The 22,354-nt window shown below is 32.6% G+C and overlaps 1 protein-coding gene across 1 annotated transcript in view; it reads right to left on the reverse strand.

Annotated features, from left to right (window-relative positions):
- Positions 1–22,354, reverse strand: part of LOC111618238 (serine/threonine-protein phosphatase 6 regulatory ankyrin repeat subunit B-like) — a 120,987-nt gene that overhangs the window by 54,745 nt on the left and 43,888 nt on the right. Inside the window, exons 2-6 of the mRNA XM_023359722.1 lie at positions 18,484–18,650; positions 14,344–14,547; positions 14,177–14,275; positions 12,745–13,135; positions 6,333–6,490 (exon numbers count right to left, since the gene is read on the reverse strand). Coding sequence (XP_023215490.1) covers positions 6,333–6,490; positions 12,745–13,135; positions 14,177–14,275; positions 14,344–14,469 — 774 coding nt within the window. The 5' untranslated portion in view covers positions 14,470–14,547; positions 18,484–18,650. The remainder of the gene's footprint in view (positions 1–6,332; positions 6,491–12,744; positions 13,136–14,176; positions 14,276–14,343; positions 14,548–18,483; positions 18,651–22,354) is intronic.

Raw genomic sequence — 22,354 nt, forward strand, 5'->3', positions numbered from 1 at the left:
TTGGAACAAAGTTCTGTTACCTTCAGATCATTTCCGATGTATAAAGAATATTCGCAACTCTGATGTGGAGCTCGAAATATCGGAACGTCTGGTGAACAAACAGCAAACGGTGATATTTGGCAAGCAGCCAATTCGTGATGACGTAACAACATGTACGATTGACGATCCATTGACAATGCTAAAATGGGATATTCAGTCTTAAAATATGCATAAGCTTTCAATACAGGAATATATGTAGGTAATCCCAAAATTTCGTAAGCATCGAAATATCCACTAGGCGTTTTCAATGGCATTTTTGCGAAAATTCTTAATTTTCCTGGAAGTGCGATAGCAACTGTAGTAATCCACTGGTAAAATTTAAAGAGAGTGTCAGCTTTGACTTGCTCTATCAATGAATAACCTTCCGGAAGTTGTGGTTGTATTTCTCGTAACGTACGATACATCACTTCCTTTGAGATAAAATACGAGCTTAATTTTCCTTGCTCTAAAACGTCAATAGCTTCTCTTAATTCAATTATTTGTGTGTGAAATTCTTGCATCGCAAATTCTATATTTCTCATGATAGTTTCAAATGCTAAATCATATCGATATATTTTTAATAAGTTCTCGAAGGACTCTTGTCTTCTATTAGGGATCGACTCCCTTATCTTCAAGAATGTCTATTATTCTTTTTCCTCGGATATAGCTCATGAAATAACTCTATCTTTTAATTAATTATTTCACTTAGTACTATTTAACATTAATTCTAAATCAAATTCAAGGAAACCAACATTTTCGATATTTCTTTAGGAAGAACTTGATCTACTAATGTGGGAAGTAATATTTTTCTAATTCTCTAGTTTCTCGATGGATTGCGTCATCTTCCTTTTCCTGTCCTGTATAGTTCCGCAATCTCGAATGCTTAAAAGTTCTATCGAGTTTTTCTATTTGCGTACGATTTCATTTCCTTTCTTTTTATTTTATTTCTTAGTATTACTATGATTTATTTCACTTCGTATTCCAATATAAAAATTTTCATCTAATTATTTTATCCGACTGATTTACATAGGATTTACTATCATCTTGAGAGGTAAGTTCAAGGGTTCGTAAATTCCTTATCGTTCGGTTTAAGCTATTCCTTCAATATCTCATACTTGGGAAGGGAAGTAATATGACGAAGTGAGTGATAAATTCACCCGTATATCCGGATTTAGATATTTCCTATTGTTATCGGTTTTGTTTTCTTCCGCATTTGTTTATACTTCATGATTTCGTCCGGATTCATAACAGGATAATTTTTATGTCTTTCAAAAACGGCTATCGGTATTTTACTTCCATAGGCCTCCCTTTTTGTTTCAGTTTCCTCCTTTTCATCATTAACCTTTATATTCTTTCCCGAAATAATTTTTAGTAACGAGATCAGTAGGCATATTAATTTATAGAGATCCGCTATTAATTGACCTCTAGAGCGATTCATCTCTGTTCTGCGGTCGCCTCTGAGTTCTACCTTATCTACCTTTATTGTATTTTCTACTTTAGACGTTAGATCGACCTTCTCTTCTGTTTCCTCGGTGGTGGGAGCATTCTCTGTCTCCTTATTTTGTTTTTGGCGCCCTAACTTTATATCCGTACCCATATATTTTTCCAGTTTAGTCAACTTTCACCCGGCCTTTTTATTTTTCGACTTGTGTTTTGTCTTTCGCTTTATCACTATGTGTTCTTTCTTATTGGGCCTTCGGCGGGAAGACACTCGAACACTCCTCATGATGCTGGTCTCGGAATATCTTAAATCTATTTCCTTTTTAGGGTTTTCTAGCGGCGATTTTCCCTTAAAATAATTTCTTCCCGAGGGGTAAGGGGAACAAAAATGGACTTCCTTTCCATTTTCTAAGATTAATCTTTTATTTTCTCGGTCTATGGTGATATTCCCTTCTATAAGGAAATCTTTTCCTAATATACCATCACATGGTATAAGTTCTTCCGAATCGACTATTCTTGCGATTCGTTTAAGTTTTGTCCCTCTTAATTTAAAGGTTGGTAATGCTATGCCTTTCATTACGACCATTTTCCCGGAACTATTTTCCGTTTCTAGCGGCTCAGTATAATGTACGGGAGCTTTATTTTTTAGGGTTCGTGCAATTCGGGATGATAAAAGTGTATTCGTAGCCTCCTCATCGACTCGGACCTTTGTAGGTATATTATTGATATACACAAGTACGATAGGCTTAATTTCAGCACCAACGGTGTTTAACCTTCCTTTCCAAAAAGTTTTCTTCCATTTAGGATTTGTTGCTCCTTCTTTATACCTGGGACGTGTTTTTCTCTCCTTACGGAAATTCCTGGGGTGTCGCCTTCTTGATTCTTCTACGCTATTGATCACACCCCTCCAGTTATTTTTATATCTATTAGTTCTATTAGGCTCATCCCTATTCTCCTGGGATTGTCTTATAAATGTATTAAAACGGTTGTTCAAGTCACCTATAGCCTTAACTACTTCTTCCATCTGTCTTCCGGGATCAGATTCCGTTTCCCTAAAATTATCCTTCTTAACGGCTAATTCTTCTTCTTCTTTTATTACCCTTAAAAGACCTTTAGGGTGGGAAGTGAGGAGCTCGATATTCTCTTCATTTATTGCTATTTTCAGGGCTTCGTCAAAGGTTTCAGGTTCTCTGGACATAATTCTTTTTCTTATCCGGAGGTCTACACCATTTAAAAATTGGATCTTCAGCCGCTCATCTAACTCTTTTTCTTTGATCCGCTTTATTACTTGTATTTCTGCCTCATTTGCGCCCTCATGTTCAATCTCCACCTCCTCTGCTAAAGCCTGGAGTCGTACGGCGTATGTCTGCACGTCCTCGTCTCTAGTCTGGACGCAAGCGTAGAATTTCTGAATTCGATATGTGTATGGGACCTTCTCAAAACGTTCTAACATTATTTTCTTGAATTCCTCATAATCCTCCACGTCTTTTACTCGCCGATCCTTACGTACGAATTCCCGAGCAATGCCAGTCAATTTTAATTTTGCTACAGCCAGCGTTTGTGCCTTCGACCATGCTGCTACTTTAGTCACATCCGCTAACGTATCGAAAAATTCAGATACTTTTGGACCTTTTGCGTCTCCTGAGAAAACAGGTAATAACGGGATCATTCCTCCCAATCCTCCCAACGCCGTGGGATTACCCGCTATCGTAGCTCGCGGAGTTTCTTCCCTATCTCTATCCATTTTAACTTATAGGTAACTTAAAACTAATTGATAAGTAGAAATAAGAAAAATGTTCAACTAGTCGTCTCTCAAGCGGATCTGATTCGGATTGAGAGACGACTATAAGTTTTTAAAGATTTTTAAGTTCAAAAACTCACTCCTGCTACACCAGATGTGAGAGTCTATTAGGGGGTTTTTCTTAAGCTCGAGACCCCACTCCCGTGACACCAGTGTGAGAGTACACTGGGGATTTTTTTAGGTTCAAAACCCCACTCCTGAAAACCAGTGTGAAAGTAGCCAAGGACGTAGGTCTTAATCTACGCCACTTACGGGCACTAGTCGGTAAGACCAGCTCTCAGTCGTCCAAGAAACGGCCTTTCCCCGTCGTAGGGAACGAGTGTGGAGGGCTTTACGGTTATATTATAATTTAGAGCGGAAGTTGGTGATAGCGAATTCACCTTCTTCCTTCGTCAGGTTCCCGACACCAGTTTGTCAATTTATAGAGGCGCGGACAAACACGCGATAACGATCTGATTCGGAATGAATTGAGGAGACATTCTTATATAATAAACATAAGTATAATTTAATAAAACTAAACAAACGAATACAAAAATTCGATTACAACCATTTAAGCGACAAACTAGAGGCTACGACTAAATCTATGCTAATGCGCGTTCGAGAGAGAGCTCACAAAATGATTCTAAACATACGACCTGTTAGTTGTCGTCTTCGTTTCTGTAGATATAGGACACCTTGTAGATAGGGTTCATCTTCCTTTCGTATGGGAGATTAATTCGTGCACAAAATATAAAGATATCACTTCTTCTAAGTGTAGACTCGGGACTTAGTCTATCGGACTCCGTTATGGGCGTTGGCCATCAGGAGGAAACGTATGTGGAGTCTGGACACTTTCAAATCGGTCGGAGGACTCCTCGAATTCTGACTAATTTCTCCTTTTATCTCAAAATTTCGTCCAATCATCGTTCAGTAACTCTTTCGTGAGAACGGATGAAAGGGGGATGAATGAGGGGTAACCATTTCCCATCTGAGCGAGATTTTTAACGGATAAGGGAAAAACAGCGGATGTTCTCTTCTGTGGAAAGGAAGTGTCATCTGTCATCTATTTTCCCACGTCTAAAACACCAGTTTTTTTTTCACACAAAATGAAATAATATTTTGTCGATAATTTAAACATATTAATAAAAATTCACAAATGAGGCCCAGGGGCCTTCCGGATCTCACAATATTGATTATATGAGCAGCATTTATTCACAATTTACAATAGTTCTATTTCTTTCTGGCTTAAAGTTAATTAGAATTATCAGATGAATCTATATATATAATTTTTTAATTTTAATTTTTATTTTAAAAGGATGTATACTTGAAATTAAATTTAGAATTATTCCATTTAAATTTGAAATGTCTGGCATATAAATATGACTAATACAAATTTAGAAAGAATATGGAACAATTTGTTCTGAAAACATTTACTTATTTTAATACATAATCAGACAATGCTTTCCCAAACCAATAACAAAATGTAAAAATACAAATATTTAATATCAATAAAAAGTAAGGTTTTTGTAGTTTTCTATGTTTTAAAAGATTTTAACAAATTATTAAATAATTAACATTAGAAAATGTGAGGCTCTGGACAGGTCTGAACCCTCACTAAAATTTGCATTAAAATAATTTCATTAAAAAAAAATATATAGTAGTTAGAAATAGATTTTTTATATGAAGATGCAACGCAACTTTTAAACAATAAAAGAATGTAAGTCCATCGACCATCTCCAGTTGGAGATAGAATTAAACTTCGATTTTGACCTCTCCCGCACCCCTGAAAGGTTTTGAATTGTTATCAGGTGACAAGGAGAGACCAATCGGAAAGTGGAATCGAAGGAAAATGGATAAAACCCAGGACATTCAAGGACGCAAGGGCTTCTTCTCCTGAAAGTTCCAAGTGAAGGATCTATTCCTGTGTGTGTGTCTTGCACCCATCTTTGTCACCATCTCCTGACCTCAGATTGACATCTTTCTGTCAATGGAAGTCGTCCGCATCATCCTGGAGTCATCGAGACATGATGGAATTGTTCACTCTCAAACAAGGGACACTCCTTCAAAATGGGACTATCTTGGAAAGGAGAGGAAGACTCAGAGGCCGCTGCCAACATAAAACTTCCAAGATTGCAGAAATCTTGTAAGCATCTTTCATGTATAATAAATGGGTTTTTTTGTTATAAACAAGGCATCTATCTCTGACTCAACTGCTTCCACATGTCGTTGATTGTTACCTCTCAGCAGTCCAGACAGCAATGGAGACAATGGTAATATATATCACATATAATCGTTAACATTTTTTTTTAATTTCTCTCCCCCTCGGCTCCCACAAAAATATGAATATTTAGTTTTTAAAATTTTAATTTTTAAGTCAATATGCAATCGTTAATGATTTTGAATGTGATTTTGAAAAGTTGTATCATTGAAATGATTGACTGAAATAGAAAGAGAATTATTCAGAAATAATTTTATATGTTGTGAGTGTTTGGCTGTCTGTGAAATCTGTGATTTTGTTTTGTTTGTCAATTAATGTGATATGTTATGTAGTCTTGTGCATTATGTGGCTTTTCCTACAAGTGCTGTCTGTTATGTCTTTGTGCTTCCTATAATTTCTTGTATTTATGAACTGGCCTTGTATGACAATCATGAACTCTTCCATCTCTCCACAAGATATTCAAGAGTTAGCCAACATTTAACACAGTTCTGTCAATGTGATCCTGTCTGAGATCATTAGAGTGCCTGCCATGGTGCTCCTTCTGAGCACAAGACTGCCTGATGATTGGTGTCTTGCATTTTGTGTACTTGTTAGATCCAGGTGAATTTTGTGCAAGTTTAATGGTGCACTGTTTTTGTCTACAAGAGTTACTGCTTTATGTAATTGTGATAATACTTCTTTTCTGTAGAAAACTCTTGCAGTGTCTATATTTATTATTATTATTATTATTATTAAACATTTTAAGATACATAGAAACTTTATACATGACAAAATCATCATATGAACATTAGGTCTGATTTATCATATACCTAACGTTCCATATTATTATCCATATTATTAATTATAACTAATTAACTTGAATGAATTAAAACTTACCATATATGTTGGAACAAGTTCCAAAAATTCTTGAACTTGTTTATTATCTGATGTTCTTCCAATTAACCTTTCTCCTTGACCAGCAATAACAACATGTTCTAGACGTAAAAGATCTTTATCTTTTATCCAGTAATCAATCAGTTCATTTAGCCTGTCCCCTAGCCAAGATGAATTAAATTTTTTAATTAATATACATAAAAATAGCAAAATCAAATAAGACTATAAATAAGTGACAGATAACATTAATTATATTTATACTAATAACTTATTAAAACTATTTATTCAAATCAATCAAAATTAACTTTATTAATCAAAAGTTGTTAGCTATTTTAAGAAAACTACTAATTCTCTTAACACCATACTTTATTATTGTATTCAAAATATACATTTTACTAGTACTATTTGAATGTGAAAATAAATGAACTGTATAGAAATAAGTTAAGCAATCAATTAGGAACATAACACTCTCATTTTATGGACATTTCCTGTATTTCTTTTACATCCACTTTTCCAACCAATTTAAAATATAAAATTTATATGTATGCAGGGATCATGCTGCCTGCTGCAAAATACTTAGTTTGTGAAAATTTTATTCATCTGGTGACTGAAGTGGCATATATCATCAGAGCAATCCACCAAAAAAAAATGTCACTCGATGAAAATTGATTTTGAGAAGACTTTTGAAACATGAGTTGAGCAGCCACAAAGGATTCAGTTTTAATCATATGTGCTACTCACACTATAATACAAATTTTACTGTTAATAATCTAAAATAAAGTTGCTTGAGAAACTTAGTCATAGTAACTCTACTTTTTTATACTTGTCCTTTCATTTCTGGATGGTACAAAAAGACACAGTAAGTGAAAAAATAACTTGGCAAATACAAAATGTTTGGCAAGTGGATTGGCAATTGCTATAAAAATGCAGGGTGACCCCCTATGTTTGCAGTGCCATATTTAAATAGAGTATTCTTTTTATTGGCCAATTCATTGTAGTATTATCCAGTTTAATAAAGTAAAAATTACATTACAGATACTAAATATATCATTTTTGCTCGCCATGTCCAATCATCAGGAACAACTATTCTTCACTGCAGAGATGATCTTTCTTTGTAGGCTACTACTCTGCATAAATATGTAAACAGTCTAAAATGTCCACAGGTGACAGTTGTTCCTGGTAATTGGACATGACGAGCAAGGATGATATGTTTAGTATCTGTAATGTAATTTTTACTTTATTAAATTGTAATTTTCACCAGACCCTTTTTACAAAGAAACATTATCCAGTTTGTTTCCAAAAATAAAATCTCAATTTATGACATGCTTAACAATGATTTTTTTAGAGTATCAATTAAGATTGAAGACTAATAAATAATTTTAATTTTCATGTATTTGTAAAAAGCAATGAACATTCTTTTTGATATATTAAATTATAGATACTGTATTATACTTTGTACCCATTTTATCAGAAATTGTCATCTAGTAATTCCATTTTATTTTCATAAATAATCTCTCATTATCCAGTAATTATAAAATTATTTAAATGAAGATGAATTTTATAGAAAATTTTTTAAAAACTCACTATAAAATTTAAATATGGCTTTATATGTTTATACCAAGCAAGAATTGATGAAACAGATTTCACAGAATCAAGAACATTTTTTTTCATTTTTAAATTCATGTTATAACATTTTTGTTATATCTTTAGATTAAGCATATGATTCAAATCTTGTACTATGATTCAATAATAATATGATTCAATAATAATCTTCTTCTCCAATGCAAAGTCCTCTGCATTGGAGAAGAAGAACACCGGTTACACGCAGTGAAGTTGGGTAATTTATCTACTCCGGTGTTAAAATTTCTTTATAGTTTAAAAAAATTTATATATTTTAAAAAAAAAAGCACAGAATGTGATTTGAATTCAAAAAGAAGTTTTACAGATTGATAAGACTTTTGCCAATTAAGCCGTCTAAATACTCTGAGCAGATATATTATATGTAGGCCTGATTTTTGCTCTAAGTTAAGGAAATTCTTCAGCCTATTTCACCATTACGATCATTAAGAAAACATTGCACAGAAAACAGATTGAATATCACCTTTACTATCAACAAATGTTTGAGAATTATAACAATTGAGTGTTAAATTAAACAACCTATTGTAAATAGAAGAGATTGTACAAGTTTCGAGCCTAATATGTTACTAAAAGTTCCATATAACAATGGTTTTATATCATCAATGGCTCACCTCTGACCCAACACCTGCAAAATCAACCTTCGTCTCCAACAACCATCCGATCAGCTGATGGGTTTTCCCAGGTTAAATCGGATAAAAGGAAGGCTGGAACTCAAGTTGGTGTGGACATTTTCCTAGAGCATAGAAGAGCTCTACCCACCAGTTATCCATTGGCCATACTCAGTGGACACTGGTGGACTGCACCAGATGCCATAGCAAGGTGGACATTTCCAGCCACCCTGCTCTCAGAGGATATCTCCCAAGGCCATAGAAGACAACGGACAGACTTGACACTCATATCCAGGTGGACATCCCCCAAACGCCATAGCCAGTTCGACATATCCCTAGACCCCATACAGAACAGAAGCACCCAAGGCTCCAACCTAGCAGTGGCCAATACAACTCTCCACTCTCTATGAAGACCAACAACAACTCAATACTCCAGGAGATCATCAAATCAGTTATCTACCAGAAGCAATTGTTTAGCTCATATGTAAACTCTCTCTCTTGATCGAAATATATAGGAACGTAAGAATGAGATTTTTGGCCCCAGCAACATACTCAATCCTTTTTAATAACCAGTAAGTCATGCAGCTTTAATAGTGTATTCGGTAGTGTACTGTAACCTTGGATTTAGCTAGATATTAAATGTATGTTATTTTTGTTTGTAAGCCTGACTACCTGTCATTTCTTGGACCTATCAATGTATCCACTCACACTCTCGCTCAACTGTTTAAGACTTTCCTATTGTGAGGCCGGGACAACACACCCCCTGGACGGGAACCAGCTGTCGAGCTAAAGTCAATATATTGGTGACTTATTACGTAAATAGGACCGGTGTGACCAAGAAATGGGGTGCGAGATGATTTAATTGTTGCATTCCAGACCTAATTGACAGATCCATGATCATCAATCATGAGAACAAGAGAGAGATCGTCCACTGGGGGTAACTTTGGACGGTCACCTTACAGAGAGTTCAAAGCGGGACTTGCTGACACTCCAATGGAGGGGGTGGTGGCTGAGACAGCTGTGTCTTCTCCGGGACAGAAAAATATACATTAGGTAAAATTTATGGGTCTGTCATCTAGGAAAGGGCTTGACCCAACTCCGGAGGGGACTGGCCCGGACAGGGATGTTCAGCAATCCCGCGGCCCGAATTGCATCCCTGGCAACAGACCAAGGCACCAATAGGGGACCATCATTCAGACCAACCAAAACCTCGGGATTTTGGGAAGAAAAAGTCTATAAAAGCCCGAAATCCCAAGGACACGGGGAGGTTGCGAACTGGAGATCAAGAATGACCATTTGAGAGAACGGATCCGGATTAACCCAGAGGACCCAGAAATCTCCCAAGAAGTGGACGGAAGGGACTAGGGACTCGACTTCCCAGTGCCAATTTTTCCATCACTCCAACCTCCAAGCCTCTACCTACAAACCTTTGGAAGCAAACTCTCTCCTTCCTTTTATTTGTGCCAACCTATATCATTGGAAAATGGACAATCGTGCAAGCTCCTCTTCAGTGATGGACACCTTTCAACCAGATGTTTGTGTAACTCATTGTAAGCATGATTTTCCGTACAAATAAACACGTTAAATTCGTAATTTCAGTCTCTGTGTGAGTTTCTCCGTGTCCAGCAAACCACTACCCCATACGAAAAAGGCTTTCTCATGTCATCCCAACAGATCATGGGCAAAGTAAGGGTCGTAACCTTTAACCAAAAAGTCAACCCCACAGTGGTGTCATCAGGGTTCCTACCTAACACTATTAAATCATCCAACGACAACGTGAGCAGATTTAACCAACTCATCGCCACTAAGTGGTCTAAAGGAAACCCCCTTTTCCCCCAGTTTCCTTCATATATATAATCTGGTTTGCACAAGCTGAAGATTTGAACATAATAACTTATACAACAACCTAATTCAGTTTGTAGTACTAACTAATTTACCAGATTATTTATTTTCTTCCAAAATATTCTAAATTTAAAATTAATTTCTTTTAAGTATTAAATTTATCATGAAATGGCAGCCTAACTGTCTACCTATAACCAAACTGCTTTATATCCGATTATTAAATTAGCCTTAAAATAACATGATAAATAATTCAGTGAATCATTTGGTATCAGTGCATGAGCGTAGTTCATGATGTTCAAATCTTTCAGTTTTAGCTATATTTCTTTACTAAGTTTACCTAAATATATTTTTATTATTATAAAACTGAGTAAAGATTTGAATCTCATTGCAAATCATTTAATCAAAATGAAATTTGATAATTTTGATGACTAAGTAACATTTATAAATAGCAAGATGTTTTTTCTATAGTAATAAAAGTATCTAATAAATAAAATTCTTATTTCAATTATCTCTAAATTAATCAAAAAAATAATACAATAAATTTGCTAGTTTGATATACATCAATAATTCATGTTACATTAAGAAAAATTTATTTAAAGATAAAAAAGTAAATCTCTATCAGTTTTTGTAAAAGAAAATTATTCCATGGTCTCTCATACATAGAATAAGTTCTATATAAACTACATAATCAAATGAAAAGTTTATTTATAAAGAGTAGACTTGATAATGCTGTGAGCTGTGCTAATTAATGCCTTGGTTCTTGCCACAAGAAATATGTAAATCTTGAAATTTGTTCGGTATGGACTCAAAGGATAACATTTAAATCCATCACCAATATTACCAAGTCTATTCCTTGTTTGATCACTTTAAAGCTAAACAAAAAATACACAGAAAAATATGTATTATTTAACTTATTCTTATATAAACTAAGATCATTGTAATTTATATTTCAGGGCTCAAATACAGTAAGACCCGCTTAACGTGGGGGATGCGTTCCTAGACAACAAAGTGCTAAGTGAAACAGCATTAAACAAGGTCATTTTAACATAGAGTAAATAGGGATAGGGGAACACGCGACCAAAAATAAACAAATTTTACTTTAATATTAAGTTATTTTTACATTAATTTGTATAATAATATATGTTAAATAACACATAAACATATGCATACAGAAATGTAAAGTTCATTTTTTGTGATGAAGGTCCTGACTTTTCTGAAATTCTTGTTCTTTTGCAATAAAGTCATAAAGTTTCATTTGTCACTTTTTTCTTTCCTTAATTAAGCAAATGTCAGTAGCAGAAGATCGCATCCAAAACACCTCGTTTTATTTTCGCACTCTTTTCAAAATCTGAATCATTTGCTACAATTTGATCAATGATTTCGGTTATTGTTACCAAACTTTTTTACTAAGGAAATCTGTAGAGAAATTTTTTGGGTTCTTTGTTTTCAGAATTTCTATTTTCCAGTTCCACATGAATCCATGTTCTGCCAGTTATTGAAGGTTGTCGTTGGTAAGGCTCTCACCAGAAACCTGCTGTAACTCCTCAATATTCTGCTCATCTATATCTCCTAGTCCTGCTATATCGATTAGGTTGAGTTTGGTCAATCTAATGATACAGTGATAGGCTCTTCTCGTTAAGAATTCTTGGATACCTTCAGCCATAACTTCTTCCACACTTCATTCGTGCATTTATCGGTTAATTCTTGCCAAGTGAAGTCGATATTTCGTATGGCATCCATGATGTTATATTTTTTTCCAAAATAGTACCAAACAAATATAGATTTACAGAAAATACACCTTTTTGCCATCTTTTGCTGATTGGTTTGTGTTTGTAAATAATCGTATTATATACGAATCAATGAAATGCCGTGATAATTTAAATCAGCTTTTTTTAGGCTTCAAGCAGACCATGTTATATCGAATCAGTGTTAAGTGAGGCAGTGTTATCTACTGTACTTGATTGCTGTGTGTGATAAGCCCTGAAATATAAATTACAATGGCATTTGCTTATGTAAAGAAAAGTTAAATAATATTAATGTAAGGGCAAGAAGTAGAGTTATTAATAATAAGAAAAATATATACTTTAACTAGAAATAGTTTATAAACAGAAACATGTTATTAATATAATAAATATAAGTACAACTTTTTTACAAAGAATTTTTCTTTGTAAAAAAGTTGTACTTATATTTATTATATTAATATTAAATAATCATTGGCCATGTCAACTTATTATTTTTAGTCAGAAAAGTGTTATTTTTGTCATATTTAAGTGGAGTCTATCAAATATTGAAATTTAAATTTTGTTTAATATCTTATATTTACTTACATGTAGTAACTTTACCTGTACTGGTGTCAGTTGATGGTGTCTGCATAGCACTTGCAATCTCTTTTTCTTCTTTTCTTTCAGCTTCTAATTGTTCAGTATTTTGTATTTCTTTGTTTTCTGTCTGAATTGTTTCAACATTTTTTTTCTCATCATCCTTTTTATCTGAAATTTCTTTTGTTTCTTCAGCTTGAACTTCTTCTTTTTTAATAGGTTTCTCTTCAATTATTTCATTAGGAACAATATTTGAAATATCCATATTTTCATTTGGAATTGTAACATCTTTGTTTTCTATCACAGAATCTAAACTTGGAGGAATCACTGATGGTTCATTCACAACTTTTTGTTCTGGTTTTATGTGACTCTGAATATAATATTCGGCAGTTCTTCCTTTCTACATGCAAATTATTTTTTAAAAAATTCGTTTTTGAATATAAAAGTAAAATAACATGATAAATAATTCAGTGAATCATTTGGTATCAGTGCATGAGCGTAGTTCATGATGTTCAAATCTTTCAGTTTTAGCTATATTTCTTTACTAAGTTTACCTAAATATATTTTTATTATTATAAAACTGAGTAAAGATTTGAATCTCATTGCAAATCATTTAATCAAAATGAAATTTGATAATTTTGATGACTAAGTAACATTTATAAATAGCAAGATGTTTTTTCTATAGTAATAAAAGTATCTAATAAATAAAATTCTTATTTCAATTATCTCTAAATTAATCAAAAAAATAATACAATAAATTTGCTAGTTTGATATACATCAATAATTCATGTTACATTAAGAAAAATTTATTTAAAGATAAAAAAGTAAATCTCTATCAGTTTTTGTAAAAGAAAATTATTCCATGGTCTCTCATACATAGAATAAGTTCTATATAAACTACATAATCAAATGAAAAGTTTATTTATAAAGAGTAGACTTGATAATGCTGTGAGCTGTGCTAATTAATGCCTTGGTTCTTGCCACAAGAAATATGTAAATCTTGAAATTTGTTCGGTATGGACTCAAAGGATAACATTTAAATCCATCACCAATATTACCAAGTCTATTCCTTGTTTGATCACTTTAAAGCTAAACAAAAAATACACAGAAAAATATGTATTATTTAACTTATTCTTATATAAACTAAGATCATTGTAATTTATATTTCAGGGCTTGACCCAACTCCGGAGGGGACTGGCCCGGACAGGGATGTTCAGCAATCCCGCGGCCCGAATTGCATCCCTGGCAACAGACCAAGGCACCAATANTATAAGTACATATAGAGAAAAAATTCACAGAAAATTACTGCAGAATCATTTGAGTTTAGTAAAAATCTTCAAATTTTTGAGACTTAAAAATTTTTTACTTACTGAAAATGATTACTATAAAGTTATATAATTCAAATTGTGGAATATTAAAGTATATAAGAAAAATTACAAACCTGATCTAATATCATTGGATCAGCACCAGCATCTACTAACATTTGATATAATTCTTTATTGTTGTTTTGACCAGCTATATGTAAAACAGTTCGGCCAGCCTGTTATTTTTAATAAACTTTCATTATTTTAGATAAATAAAATTTTAAACAGAATGAAATAAACTTACTTTATCTTTCATATTTAATACTGATGGAAAATTAGTAATTAGATATTTTGTCACTTCCAACTGATTTTTCTTTACAGCTAAATGAATAGGACTGTTTCCAACATTATCTTTTGCTCTTATAAGCATTATATCTTCATCAAGTAAACTTTTTACACTTTCAGTGTCATCAGTACATACAGCATTATGAAGAGAGTCAATACTTGCCTGAAATTAAAAATAATATTATATCATATATAATATAAATATCTATATTTGTTAAATTTTTAATAATATTTTAGTATATAATTAAATTCATAAGTAATGTAAAAAAACCACAAGATTAATGGTTTTTATAATTTGAATTTAACCTGTATTAGGTATGCTATTTAATGTTTTTAATTTTTTATTTTCTAATTATGGAATTTTAAAATGAGCACTTTATTAAAATATCTCAAGAATATTCGCTATGAATTAAATTGTTTTTAGTTTTAATTTAATCTGGCCATTTCTGTATTTTAAGCAATGTGCTTACATGTGTAATTTGGTAGTTATAGTTTGATATGTAATCCAGGAGTTTATTCAGGATGCAATCATGTTAACTAAAGTTTAATGTTAAGTATTAACAATTTCTTCATTTACAGTATCATTAATATATTTTATCATCCTATATATATGAAAATTAATTAGATTCTCTTTTAAAGTTCTACATGTATATAGAACATTACAAAAGAGAACCTAATTAATTTTTCCTGTAACAATACCTAATAGAAACAGAATAAACTTTTTAAATACTTTGATTTATCATTTTATCTTCATATTTGAACTGAATTAGTTCTTCATCAAACTAAATTTCATATAAAACTATATTAAGCTTGTCAACTTCTGAAGAATTGATTCCAGGAGATTTGACATTTTTTACTCTCAGTTATATCAAAATACTGTTACCTATTTTTTAATCTGTTTTAATATATGAGGTATGGCTAGAAAATAACAAGACCGAAACTGGAACTTTAAACCTTGAATAGTATATTCACTTTAGTTAACTTCCCCTTCAATGTATGATCCTTCTGCTTCCAAAAAGTGCTGCATTCACAGCTTCCATTGATCATAACAGTGCTGCAGGTCATCTTCTGTAAGGCTATGCAGAAGCTCAGTCATTTTTTTCTTGACAGCAGAAACCAAATCAAAATGGTGTTCTTTCAGAGCAGGCTTAACTTTAGAGAAAAGGTAAAAGTCATATGGAGCTAGTACGGATGTGAGTATGGTGGATGTTCAAGTAGCATGACTCCCTTCTTGGCCAAAAATTGCTTCACTGACAGAGCAGAATGGGCTAGTGCATTGTCCTGATAAAGGATGAAACCATTTTGCCACAAGTGTCACTGCTGTCTTCTGACTCTTTCCCGCAAACATTCCAGAATTTCTTTGTAGTAATATTGGTTCACTGTTATGCCTTCTGAAACCCAATGTTCCAAAATTACACCCATAATGTTGAAGAACACAATGAACAGGCCTTGAACTTGAACTTGCTTTGTTGCACTTTTACATTCTTGGTGACTGTGGTGTCTTCCAGTGCATGGATTGATGCTTTGTTTCAGGATCATACTGGAATATACAAGTTTCATCACAAATTATGATGTTGTCCAGAAAGTTTGGCATCTCTTCAATTTGAGCCAAAATGTCAGAACAAATTCACTTGCAATTCTCTTTTTGCTCTGGGGAAAGTAGCTGTGGGACAACCTTAGCACACACCTTTGTCATGTTCAGTTTTTCATGCAAAATCTGCTTCACACTCTCCTTATCCATGTGTGCCATGTCTGCAATCATTCTTATGCTCAGTCTTCAATTACTTCAAACAATTTGTTTGACTTTTTGTATATTTTCCTTTGTTTTTGACGTGTTAGGCCATCTAGAATGTTCATCATGTTTCACATCCTTTTGACCCTCAGAAAACCTGTGCCATTCAAACACACATGCATGAGGAAGACATGCATCTCTGTATGCTTCACATAACAGGTGCAAAGATTAAGTGGCAGTGTTTTCAATTTCACCAAAAATTTCACATTGATACATTGCTCCTCTTTCAAGCTGACCATTTTACCAATGCATGCTAACAACACAACCACTAGCAGCAGGCACTCATGGTCAATCTAATAGCAATAACAAGTTGAGACTCACTGTGTTTGTTCTAACTTGTTCAAGGTCATTTACCCACCCATTCACTCACTTCGGCCCATTCTTGGAACCGTTGCATGCAGGCGATCACAGTCTCATTATTTTTTAGCCACACCACATATACACCACAGTTGAATGTCTTGCTGAGTAAATATGGGAGGAATAGACCTTAATTTAGAAGTAAGAGAATTTTAAAATTTTTGCCAAATTCTGAGAGTCTGCCAGTGAATCTAGGAGAATTGACAACCCTAAATTATATATGTAATTTTGTTTTAAGTATTTTAAGTTTTTGTTAGTAGTTTTTTAAAATTTTATTATGCAAATATCTATTATAGTATAGTATTCAATTACATACTTTGATTTTCTGTTAAAATAATAAATTGAATAAATTCACTTTAAAGTATGCTATCATCAGTCATGTCTTAAATATATCCAAAATAATTTCAAGAGATTATTATTGATACTTTGTTTACAAGTTTTGATTATTATTAATTCTTAAGATATATATAAACATCCCAAGCAAAAATGAAATTAAAGCAAAGTAAGTAAAATAATTGCTGATGTATTAATAATCAACCAACCATCAGACAAATTAATCGGGCAGAAATTATGCTACAAATATAAAATTAGAAATTACATGATAAGAACAACTAGAAGTAGACATTAGACACCATCTCTTAACAAAAGTAGTAACTATAATTTAATTTTAGATTTAGAAGTTGTTCTTATCATGTAATTTCTAATTTACTTTAATTAGGTTTCTGTTACTGGTTTTGTAGACTTTAAAGAATTAAAATCTATTGTCTTTCTTCAGTAACACATCACACAAGGAGCAATTTCTAATTTAATATTTATAGCATAATTTCTGCCTGAGTAATTTGGCTGATGGTTGGTTGATTATTAATACATTGGGTTCTTGGGAGTTTGTGGTTTGTGATATATATATATATAAAGTTCACTCTAATTTCAGCACTGGAGTAAAATCCTAACTTCCTTAAACCTGTTACTTGCACACAATGCATATAAGATATATACAGCAGGTGACAAATGGTGTGTGTGTGTGTGTATATATATATATATATATATATATACATACATATACACCATTCTGAGTAAAGCAATAGCTGTCTCAGTGTCATGTTGGAATAGGCTAGTGGACATTGAATGTCACCAGGCAGTGCCATGGGTTGTGGGCAACTGTTGGATGGTTATATCTAAAAGTTTAAATGTGCCTGAGAAGGAGGAATTGCTTAGAGATTTGGGTGACATAACTGGTAAGCGAATGTTGCAGGTTTGACTTCTCTGGGCTGATTCTTTTCTTTCAGACTATTCAAAATTTAAAATTGAAATTATAGTTACTACTTTCGTTAAGAAATGGTAAGTAACGTCTACCTCTAGTTGTTCTTATCTTGTAATTTCTAATTTAATATTTGTAGCATAATTTCTGCCTGATTAATTTGGCTGATGGTTGGTTGATTCTTAAGATATATTAATAGAATATGTTTGTAATTTTGTCTTTCATCCATCAAAATACTTACAAGTGAAGCTAATTAATTATTATTGCTGTTTTAATTAATAAAGTTCATTTAAATAATATTTCAAAACTAGTGACATAATAAAAAAAAAGATATAAATAAGACATTTCAAAACAAAAAGTAATTAAGAGTAAATTTTTTATTTTAAACAAAACACTATATAGTATTAGGATATTGTTCAATATATTTTTTCATTCTTTTAAAAGCAATGAATAATCAAATAACAAAGCACGTACTTGAAACAGAATAAATTAAAAAAACTACACCTTAATCCAGTAAAAATTTAATATAATAAAAACGTTTTCAATTTGTTAAAAATGATTGAAAACGTTTTTATTATATTAAATTTTTGCTGGATTAAGGTGTAGTTATTTTAATGCAATGAATAATCTTATACTTATTAATTCGAAATAATTTACGTTTATTTATTAAAATCACTCAAATATTTACTCACAAGACAACTAGGAAGATTTCGAAGAAACTGACGAACCTCTTCATTCCATGATGTTCTACCCACTAAATATTTTCCATATCCATCTAAAACAAACTCTTTCAATTGAGCCAAATCTGCTTGCTGAAGACATAAATTGATTTTTTCTGATATTGCTGAAGGCACAATAGCTATATGAATATTCAAAAATATATTTTATTTGCTTATAATAGTATTAGACAATGAATGACTGCCATATCCATATAGAGTAAATAAAGAAAAGTAAGCAGTAAGTAAAATAATTGCCATTAGTGTCATCATTGTTGATTTTACTAAGAAAGTTGTACTGTACCTAGACTCTATAATATTCAATAACACATATTTGAGAGTTTATTTCTTATCTCTTATTCACTGGAGAAGACTAATATATGCTAAAATTCATAATCTTCTTCGAAATAGTTCGTTGATAGTCATCATGCAGAAAGGAGGAATCAGAAAAAATTTATCGGCTTTCAAGATACAAGTTTAGCCTAAGTTGGAGTGTCTAATGATATCAATTAAAATGTGTGTTAATGTATAGAAAACAAGATAAATAAAGGTGAGGTATACAATTAATTCATATGCTTTTGTGTCCTTATTATATAAATGTCTACTAGGACATATTGTATTATTAGGAAAAAAAACAATCTTTATTGTTCACCTGAATTGTTTTTTTCTGAATAAGTTTCCTCAATTTGCAGAAACCAAACACAAGTACAATAAGTCCTAATAATATGATGTGTCCTAGTAGACATTTATATAATAAATTGAGGTATACAATATCTGATGGTTTCCCAAAACATTGTGATGGTTGTATCTTTTACACACTGCACATACTTATTTTCTGATTTTTAGACATTCTTAGTAAATTTAGACAAAGTAAAAGCTGTTGAGTGTATAATTGTAATTTAAAATCAACAGATAACTGTGCAACTTTTAAACTGAGTTTAAAAAACAGATAATTTGCAAGTTGTCCACAAGAAATTACAATATCAAATTTCTTAGTCTTAACACAGTCTATATGTCAATAAAACTCAAACTGTATATGTGAACAAACTCAAAAGTTTGAATTTTTATACTGTAACTAGCTGCAAGAATTAGGTCCCCCATTTCCAGACTAATTAGAGAATTTTTACGTTTAGTCAAACAAACTATTTTCAACGTTTCTGGAACGTTTACAATCGTTCTATAATCGAACCAATATTCAAATTTTATGTTCAAATTTAATTCGAACAAATTTGAACAAAACATTCTAAATAGAAAGCCACTTTCAGCCTCATATCTCCCGCACCCTTATAACTATCGAGACGCAACCACCCCTATGCACAAATGGAGACTTGGGGCTACCACCACATACAAACAGCATTCACGTGCGATGTGTAGTTTTGGCGTGGAAAAGTGAAATATAGGGACATAAATGTCCATTTATATATATATATAGATTAAAACCATAATGTGAGTAGTTATATAACTGAAATTTGAATAAACATGGTATATCCAGATATTAAGTTCTGATTGCACATCCCAACTACTGTTACCACCTGTCCAGTTTTCATCCAGACGGTCCGGGAATTGACTCACTGTCTGGGTGAACTATTAATTTTGTCCAGGAATTTCGTAGAAATTGTGAAATTACAATGAAACTAAGTTCTTGCAAATATTTTTACAAATTTACACTATTTTAACAGCGAAAGAACTCACACTCACTGAAACTCATCTGCAATTCTGTCATGTTAGTCTGTTTATGCCGATGTGTGGCACACACACTGTTGTTGCCTCCCCCCCTTTTTTTGCATGTACAATCATACACATCTCCAATATCCAATAGAGCTAAGTCATCTGTACCTGTTCTTTCTTAATTTAGGGTTACTTATGTTACTCCTACGCAAGTCCCTAGTCCCTAACTGTAACTGATTTAAAACAGGCATGCACATTATTCGTCGTTATTCTTATATTGTAAAATGACATTGTGTATGCATCAGGAACTTCTGTTCAAACAAACCTGACCTGCCGTCCAGGTCAGCGAATTTGAAAGGTGGCAACACTAATCCTGACACAGCACAAGGTCATTATTCTCATGGAGATCAAGCAGATGTCAGCTGAAAGTTTGAAATTTTGGTTTTTGAGTTTAAGATTTATAATCATGCGTGGAATACTTACCAAAATTGAACTCTCCACTACTTGTGAAACATGCTCAGTAATCAAATTTCTGAATGCAAAAAATATTCCGGTGGCCCAAATTCATAGTCAGATATATGATATTTATAGAGCTAAAGCAATGAGTGAGGTGGCTGGATGATTGAGGTATCAACCTACCACACTGTGGATCCAGAATTGATTCCAAGTGAATAATTTTTTGGGCATAATCTGAATATGTTGGGCTTTGTCTCTCACAACTCAGCTACCCCTGTTGTGAGTCTGGCTGAACCTATGATGGGTATGATTAAAATGGCTTTCTAGCATCCAGTGGATGGAAAGAGTTTAAAAAATACAAAATGAATGAGTGATGGAATGGTCAGGACTGGTAAAGACTTTTCAAGAAAGGCAGATAAAATGTGCATTAAGATGGAAGAGGTTTCCAACTGTTTGTCACTGATGTTCTAGTACATTTGGTGAATGAAAAAAATTTGATCAAACAATATTCACCATGTCAAAATTGAGTGCAGAATTTTCCCAAATTTTTCATTCACATGTACATGAAATTGTCCATAAACATCTTCAATATCTCAAACATTGTTCAAGATGAATGCATAAACATCTCACAGGTGAACAAAAGAAACAACAGATGATGATAGCAATCACATTCTTGGACCAGTATGCTGAAAATAGTGATAAGCTGTTAGACCACATTGTGACAGGTAATGAAATTTGGACTGCATATTCAACACTAGAGATTAAGCAGAAATCAATGGAGTGGAAGTGTATTGACTTGCCAAAAATAAAATGAAGCAGGCATTTAATGCAAAGAAGCTCATGTATACTATTTTGGGACAGGAAGGGTATTTGCTAATTGAGTTCATGCCTTGTGGAACAACAGTAAATGTAAAATTTATTGTGATACCCTAAAAAATTTATAGCAAGCTATTCAAAACAAGAGATGTGGTCTACTGATCTGAAGAGTGATCTTTGTTTTGTGATAATACATGGCCACATTCTGTGTGCAGCACACAAGAATTGCTGAAAAAATTCAAGTATAAAATCTTTAAACACCTGTATAGCCCCAATCTGGCACCTTATAAGTTCCACTTGTTTTTTCATTTGAAAAAAATTTTTGGGAGGACAACATTTCAACAGCAACAAAGAGCTGCAGACAACTGTGTTTAGTCGAAGTTAGCAGGAGACTTACTTGACAAGGGTTCTGAAAAAGCTTATGCATAGCTATGACAACTGTCTGAACCTTAAATGACAATAAGTATGTTGAAAAATAGCTCTATATACCAATATTCACAATAACCCTAAGTTCTAAAACAAATAAAAACATCTTATAACTTCCAGCAATAAAGTGCAATTTTTATTTATTTTGGGATCTTTTCTGGTTTCTATGATAGTTACATTACAAACCTAAGTTCAAATAAATAAGCTTCTGTTCCTTTCTAGTCAATCAGGACTTAATTTCTAAACATGTCTTGTATAAAGATTGGTAGTATTACAATTGATAGGTTTTAGAAAACTAACTCTTCTTGCAGACAGATAGATATATAGCAAATTCAATTTTAATAAAATAAATGCTACAAATAATTATATTCTATTTAAAAATGGAATTGGAAAAAATTTGAACATTTTAAATATTTATAAAAAACATTTCTATGATGATCTTATAATAAGGTGACCAGACATCCCGCTTTTGGCAGGACAG

Source organism: Centruroides sculpturatus, unplaced genomic scaffold, assembly GCF_000671375.1.
Source record: "Centruroides sculpturatus isolate CEXI.00-Female unplaced genomic scaffold, Cexi_2.0 scaffold205, whole genome shotgun sequence".
In the NCBI taxonomy this organism is placed as follows: Eukaryota; Metazoa; Arthropoda; class Arachnida; order Scorpiones; family Buthidae; genus Centruroides; species Centruroides sculpturatus.